At 38.3% G+C, this 17,380-nt stretch overlaps 1 protein-coding gene and 2 long non-coding RNA genes across 3 annotated transcripts in view; 2 read left to right on the top strand and 1 right to left on the bottom strand.

Annotated features, from left to right (window-relative positions):
• Positions 1-17,380, top strand: part of cdh23 (cadherin-related 23) — a 175,308-nt gene that overhangs the window by 36,499 nt on the left and 121,429 nt on the right. The window contains exons 4-6 of the mRNA XM_077495780.1: positions 4,287-4,429; positions 4,594-4,641; positions 6,049-6,141. Of these exons, the coding sequence (XP_077351906.1) occupies positions 4,287-4,429; positions 4,594-4,641; positions 6,049-6,141 (284 nt within the window). The remainder of the gene's footprint in view (positions 1-4,286; positions 4,430-4,593; positions 4,642-6,048; positions 6,142-17,380) is intronic.
• Positions 11,193-11,623, top strand: LOC144001458 (uncharacterized). The gene is made up of 2 exons (XR_013278490.1): positions 11,193-11,225; positions 11,507-11,623. It is a non-coding gene; the product is annotated as an uncharacterized LOC144001458 (long non-coding RNA).
• LOC144001457 (uncharacterized) lies at positions 12,309-13,236 on the bottom strand. Its single transcript, XR_013278489.1, has 3 exons — positions 12,974-13,236; positions 12,520-12,606; positions 12,309-12,438 (listed from the first exon to the last, which is right to left on the bottom strand). It is a non-coding gene; the product is annotated as an uncharacterized LOC144001457 (long non-coding RNA).

The raw sequence follows: 17,380 nt of genomic DNA, 5'->3' as shown, positions 1-17,380 counted from the left end.
TTTAGTCATAAATCTGTTGGATTAATACACAGCCTCCCAAGGACTCTAGTGGTTTGTGTTGTGAAACACAGGAGTCACTTAAAGCCAGACTCCTGACACTATTTGTCTTCAAAGCTCATTGCCTTCGCATTTATTGATGTCGTAGGCACACAAACACACACAACACAAAAGGACGAGGAAATAAGAACAACCCTTGAAAAACAAAGTAAATATTTGTTTTAAGGCAGCTAAAATTTAAAGATTGTTAAAAATCAAAGAAAACATCAGAAATCCCTATTTCACTTAAATCATGATATCTTTCATTTCTAATGACTAATTTGTTTTCAACCTCAGCAGTTGTGTTGATAGTTTTATTTTATTGACATAAAGGCTTGCAAACACGCTCGGTTGGCTTCTTCTTTCTCTCCTTTTTATTGCCAGTTGTCTAATTGACCTCCCTAGGGAAACTACTCGCCATAGACGTCCTTATCAAACAGAGAAATGGACTGCCTGCATACAAGCTTCTCTCTTCTATTAAAGATGGCCCCTGAACACACACATCTCTCTGTATGGAAATTGAGGTCCGAGCACATTTCTGTCCACCCCACTATAATAATTTGAGTTAGATCTGCTAAGTTTATGTCCTCATCGAGATTGCCTCCCTGAAGGAACCCAAACTCCCCGAACATTAACATAGCACACTTCACAAAAGGCAGAGGAAAGGGATAATAACGTCTTCTCAATTCATTTCCATTGTGTTTTCAATGAAAGCAACAAAAGCATAATATATTTTGTTTTTGACTGGAGGTACAGGTCTTAGTAAGTGCAGATACCCCCAAGAGGTCTCTTAAAAGGATGAGCCAGAATTGTCACTTGAATCCCGTGATGGAATCTGACAACTAAATTACCTTCAAAGTGTTAGGTAGCATGGTATCTAGTGCTGCTTTATAGACTCCAAAACATTAACAACAGTAACAGGTAGAAATCATTTTATAGTAGTTTTGGGATTAGTGATACCAATGTTCGACACTGAAGAAACTGATGAAGTGATTCTCAATTATCTTGAGTCATATAATTTGAGACTTAAGTCCCAATTTTCTAATCTTGGGTTACTAAATCGAAGATACATCTTTCTATTCAACAGAGTACAGAATTCATTTATTTAACTCATTCACTCCCAGTCATTTTCACAGAAGCAATCCCGTTCGCTCCCGGCTGTTTTACTGGATTTTGACTGATTTTGCAAGGCCCACAGAATATTGTGTTCAATTGCTATAAAAGCATGGAACCTACCAAAAGAAAGATTAGTCTCTTCTTTCATCAAGAAAAAAAAATATGTTTCTATCTGTTTCCATTTTGCAGCAATTAGCATTAGAATAGAGCTAAGTTTAATCAGTTTTCACAAATCTATTTAAAATTGCAAGTAATTTAGCTTTTTTTTCTAGATAGCCCTGGTTGATCTCCTTTGCTCTGCTGCCACCTGCTGGCCGTTTGTGTAATAACTACCATTTCTGCAACCGTTCTTTGCAGTTGAGAGGCTGCATCAAAACCTTCTGTATGCTCTAGTATTAAAAAAAAAAAACAAACAACAAAAAAAAAACGTATAAATACGTCTTTGGGACACCTACATTAAAAAAAACGTATTTACACGTTATTGGGAGCAAATGAGTTAAATGTGACGATCCATAAAGTAACGATAAGATAGGTAAATGTGCTGCACTGAATGAGCTCATACTGCCAGTGAGCTGAAGTCAGTGTTTGCCCGTTTGAATTTATGACGCAGGTGATTGATGTGAGCCAGCGTGGCTTTCGCGAAGCTTCAGCTTGGCATGGCTGATGCGTTTGAAGGCTCTTTTTGTCCGTGGATGGACACCGTGGTAACATGACTGGCACCCCACTGACTCATCAGACTGCTGATTCTACGGCTTGATCCCTGAGGCTCAATGGCTCTGCCTTTTTGAATTTTCATCAAATATTTATTATCAGGTAAATATCTCAATTCCTATCCTCTCTCTCTCTGGTCTGGAGGTGTCTTGTTTGTTTGTCCCTGCTTTGGCAGGTGGCCTACTGAACATTGCCCCTTATGCGTCGCAGGCCACTGTGCACATAAAATTCACAACTATAATTCACAAGAGGCATGAAATTGGAGTCTTGACAGTGCTTGTCCTACTGAATCAGCACTCGGATGAATGACAGGTCTAGAGATGCCACTGACATAATGAACAGGGCTTTGGCCGCCAGCCCCTTCTCTTTCTTAATCCTGGGGACCCAGAACAGGTGCATGCTAATGGCACATGAATTCTATTGATCAACCTCCCTCTTGGAAACAATTACTGATTTAGTGCCAGGTGAACCCTCAGCTTTTCCCAAATAATTGGCGTAAGCCAGGGGTGTCAAGCTCATTTACATTCAAGGGATTTTTCATCCAAATTTGATCTCAAGTGGGCCAGGCCGGTCCGGTATGTCAGTAATAAGCTACAAATGACGACAGGTCAAAATATTTGCTGTTTTTTTTTTTTCATTCTGAAAATAGTCCATTTATTATTTTATTGCTGAGAAATCTGAAATTTCTTAAATATGAGAGGGAAATTATTATATCAAATTAAGTAACAGCCAAATAAGTAAAAATGTCATTTAAAGGAACACACGACTTATGAAAAACTAACCAGCTATTCTATAAAATAGTTAATTTAAACTTTTCCCTGAAAAAAAAAATGCCAATTTATGTTGAGCAATTATGATTTTATAGCATTTTTTATGAATATTTTTGCATTAAGTACCGTAACTTCTGGACTATAAGCCGCACCTACTACATTTCTAAAGCCTAGTTCACACGGCAGGAGAATTGGACCGATTTTAGCCCCGAATTTCCCCTCCCGACAATAATAAGGACGCGCCGAGACGCAAGCGATAATCTTCACAGATAATCCTGCCGATCGGCCGACAATTTTAAAATCTTGCCATGTGAACCAGGCTTTAGTTTTCTGCTCGAGCGCCCCTGGCGGCCGTTAGAAAAAATGCAAAGCAAAGAAATGCAAGCAAACTGATGAGACAGTGAGCTACACCTGATTAACACTGAGGGAGCTGATTGGTAGACACAAGGGACTGGCCTGACGAGAACAGGTGGACAGAAAAACCTAACGAGTAAGACAAGACAGGAACATGGAACACAAGAAAACAACATAACATGAAACAAAACTGAATATAATCTACATGTGAAATTTAATCTTGATAGTGATGTAATTGTATACAGTAAATACATAGAGGCAAATTTTACTAGACAGTTTGGGCTGTATAGAATCAATTATTCCCTGTAGACTGACCATAGTTCAACAGTGTTTTCCAAAGTTGGAGTTAATGTTCCATAAGTGGCTTTCATACATACCATTAGTCCTGAGTGACCATTTGTTATGAGTCACTTGAAAGTATGCCTACCCATATACAGCAGACAGAGTAGGGAGAAAAAGTTATTGATGACTATGAGGTAGAATGCTTAATTTGCACCGTCTTCTACCAAATTATAAATTATATTGAAAGTAGCTGAATTTGCATAAATCTCATTAGACGCAATGAGAGGGGTTCATAAATCCTGATATTAATTACTCATTTTAGCCACTCTTTTATAGGAAAATAGGGTGTATTAATATAACAAGAAGGGAGTGTAAGCGTGAAGCCTAATTGCTTGTTGTGTGAAGCAGTTTGGTGCCCAAATGACTGGATTGTTGTTAGTTTTGCTTGCAGTCTATTGGTGATGTGATGATGAGCATGTGTGGTGTGTATGGATGGACACTCATTGGTTACTCTATGTTATAATTACATCTCTATGCATATCCAAAAGAAAGAAAATGAAAAAGCAACACATTTCATCCCATGTGTCATAAATATTGAGCGTATTTAACACTAAAGTGGCCCATCAAGGTTTATATTGTGTGCTTCGGAATTAAAGATTTAAAGATTTGGTTGTTGTTGTCGGCTGCCAATGCTTTCATTCATTTCAGTCCTGTGACATTGCTTTTTAAAAATAAAATAAAATAAAAAAAACAAGTTAGCCTGAAGCTTCTTTGGGCCTTGATGTTGAGATAATGATTTGTAAAGTAATCTGCACAACATGCAAATTCCTGTATTAAGTCTGAAACAGGACTTTTGTCTGAACATTTTGAACACATTTTTCAAACAATTGGAGAACATGTTGCATAGGTATTCAACTCTGTGCTTTTAGATTGTCACATTAAAGATGAAAAATTAACAGTACTGAAATTTGTGGATGTTGGTGCACATCGGACCAACTGTGTTTTTCTCTCTGGCAGGTTCCTCAGTGGCCCAACTGAAGGCAAGTGACCCTGAAGGGGAACCACTCATGTTTGGGGTTTCAGGAGAGGAGGCAATGCGATATTTTTCAGTGAACAAAGAAACGGGTGTTGTGTGGCTTCGACAGCAGCTTGATCGCGAGGTAAGATCACGCAACTTGATAATCCAAATTCTCTTTATAGGTTTTGGACTCAATTTTTTTGAATAGAAAGAATGTTGTTGGCTCAGAGAAGCAATTGTACTTCTTATGGTGTCTTTTGGAAGTTCTTGCAAAATTTGCACTGATGTGTATTTTGTATTTTTCAGACCAAGTCAGAGATGCAAGTTGAATTCTATGTGAGCGACATTCAAGAGGTAAGGGCTGAATTTTGCCTTCCATTATGTACCTCATTATACTTCTTATAATGACTGAAACCTACAGGGTAACTCTATATAGCCAACCTTATTTACTAGATCAACTGAAGTGAGCCTAACTTTATTTATAAAGCAATTTAGCAGAAACAAAGTTTTGTGGGTGGATCATTTTAAGCAACAGGGGGAATTGTCAGATAACGTTAACATTCTCCAACAATAGACTAACAGACTAAAAAAAATAAAAAATAGTGTCATTATAGTATTAATGTTATGGAATGGGTTATAGGAAGAAACAAGGAATAATAAAGAAAGTGATTTGAACCTGCTTCAACAGGCTGCTGACTGTGAGCGCCCGGAAGTGACTCACTCACCCGGTATAGAAAGGTCAGAAGAAGAGAGCATCCAGTATCATGAAATGCTCTTTCAATGTTCATTTGGAACAGGATTTATGAATTTCAAACTGAATTCACTTTTCAAACCTCACTTCATTGAGAAGTCATAAATTAATCAAGAGTAATTAACATTCAACCGCTAAAACATATTTTTCCGTTTAGGAATGCAATTACATAAAAGAGAAATTTCACATTCGACATCATTGTTAGTGAAACAGAAAATTAGAATATTAATTAATAACATTAACAACTACATTTTAATATTTAAATAATATGGTTTCTTTAGAAACCTTCTACTGTCTGCTATACACACTGGGGAATTAACCACAACAGAAGGAAAAATTAAGTACAGTAGTTTGGTAACCAGTGGTGTAAATTTAGGGCAACTGTGGCATAAACCTTACTTTGGAAGCAAATGAAATACTTTCGTTAAGCTCTGAATATCAAATCTTTCCTTTTACTCCCAAGATCTTATATTTAATCTTTAAACTGAAGCACCTTTCTTTTCTCCTTCATCCACGAGCCTGCATCCCTATTTCAAATAGATTGAGGCAGCACAGTGAGAGGGATGATCAAATCAAAAGATGGTTTAAAGCTGTGGCGGCTGATGGAGCCTTCGCCAGGAGGGGCGCTATATCATTATCTATCTATCTATCTATCTATCTATCTATCTATCTATCTATCTATCTATCTATCTATCTATCTATCTATCTATCTATCTATCTATCTATCTATCTATCCATCTATCCATCCATAAAAAATATATATTTCCAATATTTTTTATACTAAAAAAAAAAGTTAACAGGAAAATAAAATAGATAATTAAAAAAAAACAGCAAAATTACACATGACTAATAACACTGAAAAAGGCAATAATGTTGTTGACAAATTTGTCAATTAAAAATCTTTAAATCATATTTAAATGAGCTGTATGGGATAAACAACTTTACTGTATTATCCCTCTCAAAACTTGTGTTGTTGAGAACAGATTTTGACCCAGATATTTCCTCCTCAGGTGGTCAAAGACACAGTCAACATCCAAATTGGAGATGTGAATGATAATGCGCCGATCTTCCATGGGCAGCCTTACACTGTCCACATCCCAGAGGTAAGGCTGAAAGAAAAAGGAGAGAATAAGTTACCGTACTTACTTCTGCATCATGATGAATAAATCAGTGGCTGGCTTTGCACTTTTATTTATTTCTATGCTGAAGATCTGAATCAAATACATCACATAAAAATTGTCAAGAGAATCAGAATTGTAAATGACAGGTCAAATAAGAGCAATGGATCTATGAAAACTAGGGATGTAATGATATCCAAACATCACGATACGATATGATCACGATATTGTGGGGGCGTTGGCGATATTTAAAAAAGATCACAATATTGTAAAAAAAAAAAAAAAAAAAAAGCACAATATTGTGCTTTTCGTACATAACAGCAATGCATATATACCACCCTACAATCTCTAATAACAGTGAGGCTCTTACTTACTAATAGAAGAGCACAATGATCGCTTCACAAGCAAATTAGGTTCCCCTTTATCTGACAATTGGCATAGATTTTAAACATAGAAGGCCAAAACATCCCTAATGAAAATTAAATTGCACTAATAAAATAGCAGCTAGAGGGTGCTAGAACTGCACAAATGGAAATCAACCTGACTTTTTTTAACAGATTTGTTCCTTTTAAATATTGTGAACATGACGACGACAATATTGTGGCAGTTTTAATATCACGATATTGCCCTTATTGTGACATCCCTAATGAAAACCCAGTAAGAAAAAGGACTAAGTACTTGTAGTTTATGTCAAACTGATGACAAAGATAATCTATTCCCGATTTGTGTAATTTGCTTCGAGTTAATGTTTTGAGGGACTGTACAACCTACCTTGTAGGAATGAAAATATTCCTTTTTGAGAGACCTGAAGCTGTTTTCCCATAACACGTTTCTGTGCTTCTCTGACCTCTCGCTAGATGTGGTACCTCACTACTCTCCATCCTTCTCCTCTTTGGCCTCTCCCTCATCTAATCCATGATATGAAGTAATTGCCAGAGTGGAGTGCAGGACTTCAAATAGGGACCTAAATCCACACACTCACAAACAAACGCACACCTACACACACAACGCGCGCACATCCACACACAAACACATCTTGTGTTTATATTGAGTCCATAATTTTCAGAGTTTTCACCAAATCTTCAAAGTCGCTGGGTTTTTCTCTCCACAATCCTTAAAGCCAAGCAAATAAAGAGGACCATTTAGACTAGGCCACTAGCTGGTAATGTTTTCCCTCTGCTCCTAAGTTAGACTCTTATTACTTATACCTAATGTGTTTGTCAATGTGTCTTGTCTAATAGCACATACCCAGCAAGTTCAATCTTGTGGGTTGCATTAAGAATGAGGGGCAGTTCAAATTGGGCTGTCCCCTTTAGAAAGTGATTTCACCATGTCACGTTTCTTGTACTGCATTTTCCACCCTTGTTTCTGTGTATGTGTTGGGAGCTGCTTTTTAAGACTCATTACGCAAAGGAAACAAAGCGTTTCGTGAAGCAAACATGCCGTGATATCACTCGATCATGCTGTAACATACCACAATAATTGAGAAAGCTTCATAATGTTACTAGTGTGCCATAAGTTAATGCCAAATAGTAATAATAAAGACGATTGGCAGGTTTTAATCTGCAAAAATAATTTGTAATACTTTTACATTTTTCCCTAATTCAGTTTTCCAATTTTTTTGAGCATGGCAAAATCGGGATCCAGTTATTACACTTACACGAGCGCCTTCATTCACCTTCGTTCACGTCAGCAATTCTGATGCACAGTTAGCTAGCTAGCTATGCGTACACCCCAAAAATCCCACTGGAGTGGCCACTTTAGAGCGCCTCGTTGTTGGCTGTGAGTGCACACGTCACAGATAGGAAGGTGGCAGAGCGAAGGGGAAAAAAAAGAAGCTATAACCCAATACGATAGCCAAGGCTTTCATGTTAGTGTGGCCGCTATAGAGCGCCTCATTGTCAGCCATGAGTGCACGCACAGCATGGAGAGAAAGGTGCAAGAGGGAGCGGTGGGGGAGGTTTTAGTCAGAGGTGGACCCGGACTTGGTTCGGTTGTAGCCGCTTTATGATTTTAAATTTGTTGTGATGTAGAAAAAAGGACCTTGATGGGACATATTACAGCGAATCAGATATATTTTCACAGCTGAAATATCTGGAGGTGTCTAGGCATAAGGGTTGCTAGACCAAGTTGCATCCAAAGGACACACATGCCCACAGCATCTGAAAGTGGAGACAATTGCTTGGTTTTTCACAATTTTGAAGACCATTTTGTTTTTTAATCATTCAAATTTGGAATGGTTGTCAACAACACTCTTCTCTGCGGGATGTTAAATTTAGAAGACCTATTTATGTGCTACTCAATTATTATTTGTATTCGCCTCCAAACCAATAACAAAATATTTTGCGCACCCTACCCAAACTCCCTACCCACCCGGCCAACTCTCCGCCAAATCTATAAATAGAATTTGCCTATAAAATTGTTGTAATAAACCTCTGCAGTAAAGCTAATACTTCCTACACACTCTCTGACAACATGTTTAACCATTCATTAAGAAAATCACAGATATACAAATACACTATTTCACCGATTTTGGATACTTCAAGCTGCATGGAAGCAACCAATCAAAGCAAAACGCTTCAATGATTATTTGCCAATCAATGGCATATTCATTGTTGTCACGCAACCTCAATTCTACTTAACTAATACATGGCACCAAGTAAAGTCGTGGTAGTACCATTAAAAGCACTACATTGTGGCACATCTTTCTAAAACTGTAAATATTTGGGTAATGGGGTTAGGATGTTTTTTTTTTTTTTTTTTTTTTTTTTTTTTTTAATGAAAAAAGTCCCGTAGTTAGAGAAGACAAGCACTGTATAAAGCGCAATGCGTTTAACAAGTCAAGCAGCCCTGGATGTCATGCGTCTTAATGTCATTTTAATTTGTGGAGTCATAAAAAGGGTGAAGGGAGGCAGGTGGGCTTCTAGTGTTTCCTCTGCATGTGTTAATGAACTGCAACACCACACTACACACTGGAGTCTGGATGCGATAACTGTAAATATCTCCAGGACTAATGTGTGGATTGAATAGCAGATGGTTACAGGATTAAAGCTGGCTATGATTATTACCGTTTCTAAATTCCATATAGTGAAAAGATCAACTCTATTGATCCAGAAATGTGACGATCTGGGGAATACAATTGGGCAGGAATCTGTTAAAATTGTATTTAAAGCGAGGTCCGGGAAAATGTGTCATAATTCAATCTAAAATATTCTGTCATGGCGAGCAGTTTTATTAAATACAGTAGCTATTAATTTTATAGTATCCCAACTAGAGAAATGTTTGAATGTGAGAAGATTGCTTCAGCTCTTGCCTGCCTCTCGCACACCCACTCGCTCAATTTTGCAAAGCTGATCTTAATAAATGTTAAATGGGGGAAGGTGCAATGAACGTATTGGTTTGTACATTTCCTGCCGCCATACACAACTGAAATGACACAAAAAAACTCTTCATCATTAATATAATAAGCACACACACGCAAACATAAATCACATACTTTCTATCTGAAACAAGCGCTCCTGATATGACCAATGAATGGGATTCAGCCAGCCCAATAATGGCTCAGCGTCTGCTCTCGCTGTCTCTCCTGTATCGTAATAGATTGTTGTGGCTGCGGAGTTGAGTGGCTACTGGTTGACTGGCTCAGGTCTCAAAGAGAATTCTGCCTGACACTAAGACCCTGAGCTCCATAGGGAGGGATGTGGGATTTAAGGAGAAAGGGTGGGGGTGAATATGAAGTAAAAAGATTAAATGAGACACTCAATATTTTATCCATCGCTGGCTACTCTTTATAACTTTCTTCTTTGGCTGAATTCTATTGTATGTACCCTCCTTTCACTTACCTCCCTCTATACTTTGAAATCACTAGATATTGTCATGTGTCAGTACTTAATGTACTTTTCAAGCTCTCCCTTTAAGGCAAGGCAAGGCAGCTTTATATATTTAGCTCATTTCATATTCATGTGCTTCACTTAGTTACAAAACATTTAACTCATTCACTCCCAGTCATTTTCACAGGAGCAATCCCGTTCGCTTCCGGCTGTTTTACTGGATTTTGACTGATTTTGCAAGGCCCACAGAATGTTGTGTTCTATAGGTCGCTTGCACGTGTCGTCACTTCCGCCTCGGATTTCTCGTAGTCGCCATGCTGGGTGGCCTCCATTTACGTAGCGATTCGGTCTAACACGTATCTATCACATTTGTTGTCTGCTTTTAAAATGGTACATTGTTGCTGCATCGTTGGCTGTTCGAACAAAGCCAAGGGGGAAAATGGTCGGCCTTTCTTCCGAATTCCGAAAATAATTAGGAACCAGGGCTTGGAGACAGAGGAGTGCGGACTCCGGAGGGAAGTCGTTACTTTGGGCTCGTGTGTGCAGCGATCACTTTGTGAGCGGTAAGCTTGTTTACCTTTATTTAATTTAATGCATGAGGATTAATAACGTTTCGACCGCCCATATATGGGCAAGTTGCTTATGTTTTGGATTCATGAGCAAGCAAGTTCGGTAGTACAAGCTGGCTAGCGGACGTTAGCCGAAAGCTAACATCGAACATTTTCACCCAAGTAGTGCCAGTGCAAAGTGTTTACTGCTGAAATTGGATTGATTAGTCTTGGGCTCTTAATGCCGATAACATGTTTTTTGGTGGCAAAATGTAAACTTGGAAAAAAGAGACAGAAGGGGGTGATGCAAGAAAACAGACCCCCGGGGGTGATGCAAGTAAACAGACCCCCGGTAGCCTACACATCATGCTAAAGAACTTATTCACGGCCACCCTACTGCGGCAAAATAACCAGTCTTTCCATATTTTATTTGTTTATATATTTGTTTATTTTAACAGGTCGCCCTGCGCCCGTTTTTCTGTCCAATCATCCCGACTGGGCTCCAACATTAAAGTTGGGTCCCAAGTTACAACATCTATGTCTCAGCCCAGTCGGTGCCAAGATATGAACGTGCACAGGAGAGACAAGCAAAGAAAAGACGACTCGAAGTGGCAGAGAGTTTGTTGCAGTTATGCAGCCAGATGGCTCCAGTAACCTGTACCCTCAAGTACTGCTGACATCATTGACTCTGGTATGCCACTCAGAATTCATTACATGATATATTGTATGCATGAGTGAATGTATGTGTTTATGTTTGTGTGTGTACACGCACCTTATATTTTAGAGACATTTGGAAGTGTTTATAGAAATAAGTATTTGCCTGTAGCAATGTTCATACATTAAAAAATGCAACCAAATGTGTACATTTCTTTTACACTAACAAAAAAACTATACTACTGTACTATATTAAACCTATTACTGGTACCGTATTTTTTTGTGATCTTTTTTTATTATTTATTATTATTTCTTTAGGGATCTCATGCCACACCGACTTGATTGCCAATGACATGATGGAAACGAAGACGAGCATTGAAGGAGGACAACATGCGACTGTTTGTTTGGCACTAATAAAGGCAGCGATTATACAAATTCTATTGTTGGGTTTGTTTACAAAGCTATACATAATACAAATGACAGGATTTGACTCAATGTGCAATATGGTCCCTCTTAAAGTAATGGCATAAATCTCCATTATTTCTAAAAGCACAAAAAATGAAGTGAATAATGATTAGATGTAGTAATTTCAGGGATAAAATTGAACTGTTATATTAATGTAGTTCATTTTAGCACAGGTGCCTACCATCCTGAGATATTTACATTAAAATTCCTTACTGCTTATCCTCACGAGGGTTGATAATTTGTGTCAAAATATTAGGCCATTATTTTAAGAGTATGACGGTATGATGTAATGTTGATGGGGTATGCAATGACTTTCATTATGCTATGTACAGAGGAAAAAGTTGCTCTCTTTTAAATTTGTTTAATGTAAGACAAGTACCAGTACTGTTACAGTTTTCCCAATAATCCTTGTTTCACACTTGTCACAAAACCACTGTCCACTGTGCCAATCTAGACTGCCAAAAGGCAGTCTAGATTGGCACACTTCAAGTGATATCATTTGATTTTACAATGTGCTGCAGCACAAAAAACTACTTTACTCCGCATCTTTGAAGTACATGAGCAAGTGGTAGGTGACAGCGGCTGAGCAGGAACACTGGAAGTCCACTGCTGATCTAGTAAATGCTCTCTCGAGCAGTTCAGGTAAGGAGGGGATTTTGGGAAAAAAAACTCTGGCTTTTCCAGCTGGCCAAAACGAGCGATCTGGGTGGACTCGCTCAATCACACTTTGTCCACACCACAAAGTCGCAGAAGTCCCGTCCAGTTAAACTCATCTGTGCCTGAATCTGAAAATATGACAAACATTGTAATGAAAATATGAAACATAGAATTAAATAAGAAACTACAAAAAGTAAAGCAATACATACCTGGTAATACTATTGGTGTTGTCGTGACAAGTGATGGGAATTGTTGCCATCCGGCACCAGACAGAAATTGGGTGTTGTGACAGCCTCCTTAACTGTGAGATCATAAGAAAAGCTGTCAGTATGCTCAGTAGTTACCATGAACACGTTTTATTGTACTGGAAACTGAAACTAAAAATACGTCCTCTGATAGTGGTTAACCTTAACCATTTAGAATAAGTTGATTAAGTAACATGTAACTAGTGAAAGGGTAGCATTAAATTTAATTAAGCCACGGGGAGGCTGTGCAGTTACTTTTTATTCTTATACGCTCTGCCATATTTGCCTGTTATAAAATTATTAGAAAAACCACATCAGGTAAACCCAGCTGTGCATGTAAACACAATGATAACAGGAAGCCTGAGAACAAATCAACATTTTTGTGTGCAGAATTACCAACACCATGTGGTTTACTTACGTGCAACAGCAACAGTTTCTTCTGATGCGATGTTAAAGTTTACACTCTGTATCCACCCGCTTACAAAATAATTGTAAGCCTCCAGGGATTTGTTGGCGTGTTATGGAGCATGTTGTCAACACGAGGTAGTGAAAGATGTCCAGAGATGTCACATTTGGCCAGCAAGCTTTCTCCGTCAAAAAAAATTCACCCTTGGTCAGGACGTAATTAGGATCAATCCCACCACACAGAGACACCTTCTGCCTGTATCGTTGTTTTTGATCTTCCGGTAAGTCGTGAAAATACTGCGAAAATGACATCAGGTTGATAAGCTCTACCGTGTAACTCGCGAGTGTACCTTGTGAACCGGCGGACACCCAAGATGGCGCCCGAAGAAAAAACTCCCATGATGCATTACGATGTGCAAGCGACCTATTGCTATAAAAGCATGTAAACGATCAAAAAAAAGATTAAAGTCTCTTCTTTCATCAGGAAAAAAAGTATGTTTCTATCTGTTTCCGTTTTGCAGCAATTAGCATTCGAAGAGAGCTAAGTTTCATCAGTTTTCACAAATCTATTTAAAATTGTAAGTAATTTAGCTTTTTTTCTAGATGGCCCTGGTTGATCTCCTTTGCTCTGCTGCCACCTGCTGGCCGTTTGTGTAATAACTACCATTTCTGCAACCGTTCTTTGCAGTTGAGAGGCTGAATCAAAGCCTTCTGTATGCTCTAGCATTAAAAAACAACAACAAAAACGTATAAATACGTCTTTGGGACACTTAGAACATTAAAAAAAAACTTATTTACACGTTATTGGGAGCAAATGAGTTAATCATACGTATTAGGAAAATATAATTTTCAACCTCGATTCACTCTGTATAGGAATTTACTCTTTTGGGCTAACTTCAGTTCTGTTGGCAGCTTAGTCAATTTGTGTGCAGCATAACAGTGAAATGCTTATGTGCCATGTTTGCTTTTTACTCTGGGCTCCATTTATTGGCCTGATCTTGCTGACCTCAGGTATTCAGTGCTGAAGACATTCAATGACCTCTCAAATTGGGTATATGACATGGAAGAGGAGGGAATGTTTTTGCACATCAGCTTTGGTTCCGGTTCGGTTTGCGACGTGTGGGCTGCGTCAAAATACTTGTGCTTCCGACTTTGTGCCCCTCGGTTGTGCGTTCGCAACTCGGACCGGAACCAAATTCATGTGCAAAATCATGGAAGTCGGATATCTATCATTTACCTACTTTATTTTGAACTATAGTCTATCATGTCTCTTTTGTTTTAACTGTAGAGTTTATTTTTGTACCATAGTCTGTATTATTGCTCTACCCTTGTTTTCCAACACACACAATTTTGACTATATAAACCGGCCTTCAATGGATGAAACTTTATTCTGTGGAGAAGTAAAGGAAGTGGGCGATTCTGTGGATAGAATGTTTGCCTTCTGGCTAAAGTCTTTGGTATCTGAGAGGAAGGACACCACTGTCTGCACTGATTATATGGGCTTGTTCCAACATTTGTTTGACAAAATGGCCACAATTCCTTTTTTTCTTCCTCTCAACTTGTTTCTTTTGAACCAAAGGCTTCTTCAAGAAGATCATAAATGGTCCCTGGAGCTGCTTTTTTTTTTCCTGCATTTTAATATTAAGTTGATATAGGTTTTTGTTCATGTCTTCTGTCCAGAACAGATTTCTTCTCTGCTTCGGGCACAGGCCAACCCAGTATTAGAGTTCATATAAATTTGCAAGGAAAGCATGTGAACCATTGGGAATTAGTTGGATTTTTGCATACATCCGTCATAAAATGCTTAGTGATCTTCAGGTATAATAAATCACAACAATAGACAAACACAGTCCGCTTAAATAGTACCACACATACAGTTCTATGTTTTTGTGTACAATTCAAAGATTCACATAATTCACAAAGGTTGAAACAAGGCAACTGGGCGGTTCTTGTTTGATCAAGACAAAGGTTCACACACTTAACCTTCACTGTTTGCATGTTATGTTTGGTAAAACATGGAAAGTTATCCTTGGTTGTGTGGCATTAGCCCCAGACCACCTCCTTGATGTCAGTTACCAGTACACAGATTAGATCTTGCCTGATGGTGCCTTCCTGTCAATATTTTCTTTGGTCTCCCATTTCAGTTTTATCCATCTGCTCTTGTGTTTATGCCTGCCAGTTCTGATTGGAACTTACAGTAACGTGATGAGCCTCTCCACAATCTAATATGGTCTTTTCAAATCCCACTCACTCATTTGAAGCTGGTACAGTCAGTGCATATGGTAACATTTGTTTCATACTCAAGCTGCTAAACCAGCTGTTTGCGCATTGATTTCAAACAATTCAATAAGCTGTTTTGTCTTCATGCATGGCGCTTATGTTTGCGCTGAGTGTGTAGCTTTATATGTACAGATATGCAGTTCTCTCCTGATTTCCTTCTAAAGTTAAGCTTCAATTGAAACAGCAATAATAAATGAAAAGGGTTTTAATATTCTGTATTGTGATAATAATTAAATTTATTTTACTTTTGATTTAAAAAAACAACATAAGTGATTATAAAGTAATAATTTTCAAGTTTGCTGGTAAGATTCCTTCCAATGATTACAAACAATAAATTATGATTAATAACAGCCCAACAGTGGTTGGGTGATTATTGAGGATAAACAAAAAAATAATAATGCATTCCAAGTATGATAAACACCTGTTTTCCTGTATGATAGTAATGTCTAGTTAAATATCAGAGCACATATCCACAGATAAACAGTTCAGCTCCACTGCTCAGTGATGCGCAGGAAAGCAGGAGGAAATGCACCACTGATTTGTTTTATGGATGTCAGAATCTGCGCCTTCACTGTCTAAAATCCAAATGTAGTGATAATGTAATGTAACTGATAGTGTTTTTTTCAAGAAACATGCTTTTCACGTTGCTACAGTAAAATAGGGTCTTTTCACTTTTTCGTTTCATATCAGGATGTCAATGGTTCAAATTACGCACCCCTGAGACGCTAATGAAGACAAGCTCTACAGAAAATGGATGGATGGAAATGCAGAGCACCTTCACAAAGAAGTCGCAGATTGACTTGACTGACTTTGTTGAACCTTTAAAGGTTCTGTACTTGTATTGAAGAGATAATTGAATAGGGATGGGCGAGTACCGATCTGATACCAGGAATTAGAAGAATAGAAAATTGCCAATAATTACAACTTTTTTTAATCAAAGTACTAGTTGCATCAGTACCCGTTACTTCATATCAGTGACTACTCAAGAGTTGAGTACTCATAAAGTGGCATTGAAGATCCCTATAATTGAACCTGTAAATATAATCAAATTTTAAAGACTTTTAGGGCAAAAATCAGCAAAGCATGTTTGTGTTGTTTGACCTGTAGAACAACTTATCCTATTGCATCTTTTTGCATGTCAGGGGTTAACACTAAAAATGCTACAGAGGCATTACATGGGCTATGTGACTTGTGATGCTAAATCACCTCTTCTTTCTCTATTTATTTTTCTGTCGTTTAGCTCAGTGAGCATGAAGAGCACCTTGATTTACAAGCTATGCCGAGATGAGTGCATATTTATCTGTCAAAAAGGAGAGGCTTTTGTTATAGAGTGACCAGAGAGAGAAAGAGAGAGAGGGAGCGAGAGAGAGAAACGTGAGAAAGAGGGAGGTAAAGAAAGGAAAGTGGGTGCAGACAAGAAAAGACGGCATGAGTGGGGCAAGATTGAAGGGAGGGAGAGAACGGCTTGCACTCCCAAAAGCCATTAAAGTTTGATTCACCCACTCCTTACTCTTTGAATAAATCAACCTGTCAGTCCCTCTCTGCCTTTTCTTTCAAGTGTGTGGGGACCCTCCCCTCCATCCCAGCCCCCACAATGCCTTCGGCTCTCTCCTTTGCAATGACACTCACTTGGCAGAACTGAGAATTCTGACAAGGTTTTACTAACAAGATGATAGTTGTGCATCTTTTTAGTCGCTCCTGTTTTGTAGACGCACGGGTTATTTATACATTATATTGTACGCGTTTTTAATACTAAGTTTGTGGGAACAATAATGTGCTGGAAGTATAAGTGTCATTAATCTGCTGGACATGTCTGGGTTTTCCATATAATAGAACTTTATAGCCTTTGCAATTTTCTCAAACCCGTTCTAGAAGACAGGCTCTCACAATTCAAAGAAGGGTAAGCGGCATTAATTAAAATATGCTCTTTTATTTGCAGTCTGAGACCGCACCGTGGTGCATGTGGTTAGCTCACAGTCACAGGTTCTGGTTCCAATATTTGCTCAGACCCATTTCTGTAGCTTGTTCTACTTTTCTTTTCTTTTCTTTTTTTTTATGGTACTCTGATTTCCTCCCAGATTCCAAAAACGCGTATGGTAGGTCAATATGGATGGATGGATGGATGGATGGATGGATGGAT

Source organism: Festucalex cinctus, chromosome 14, assembly GCF_051991245.1.
Source record: "Festucalex cinctus isolate MCC-2025b chromosome 14, RoL_Fcin_1.0, whole genome shotgun sequence".
NCBI classification, from domain to species: domain Eukaryota; kingdom Metazoa; phylum Chordata; class Actinopteri; order Syngnathiformes; family Syngnathidae; genus Festucalex; species Festucalex cinctus.
The sequence above is the reverse complement of the archived record's forward strand: the minus strand, read 5'-3'. Positions and strand labels throughout refer to the sequence as shown.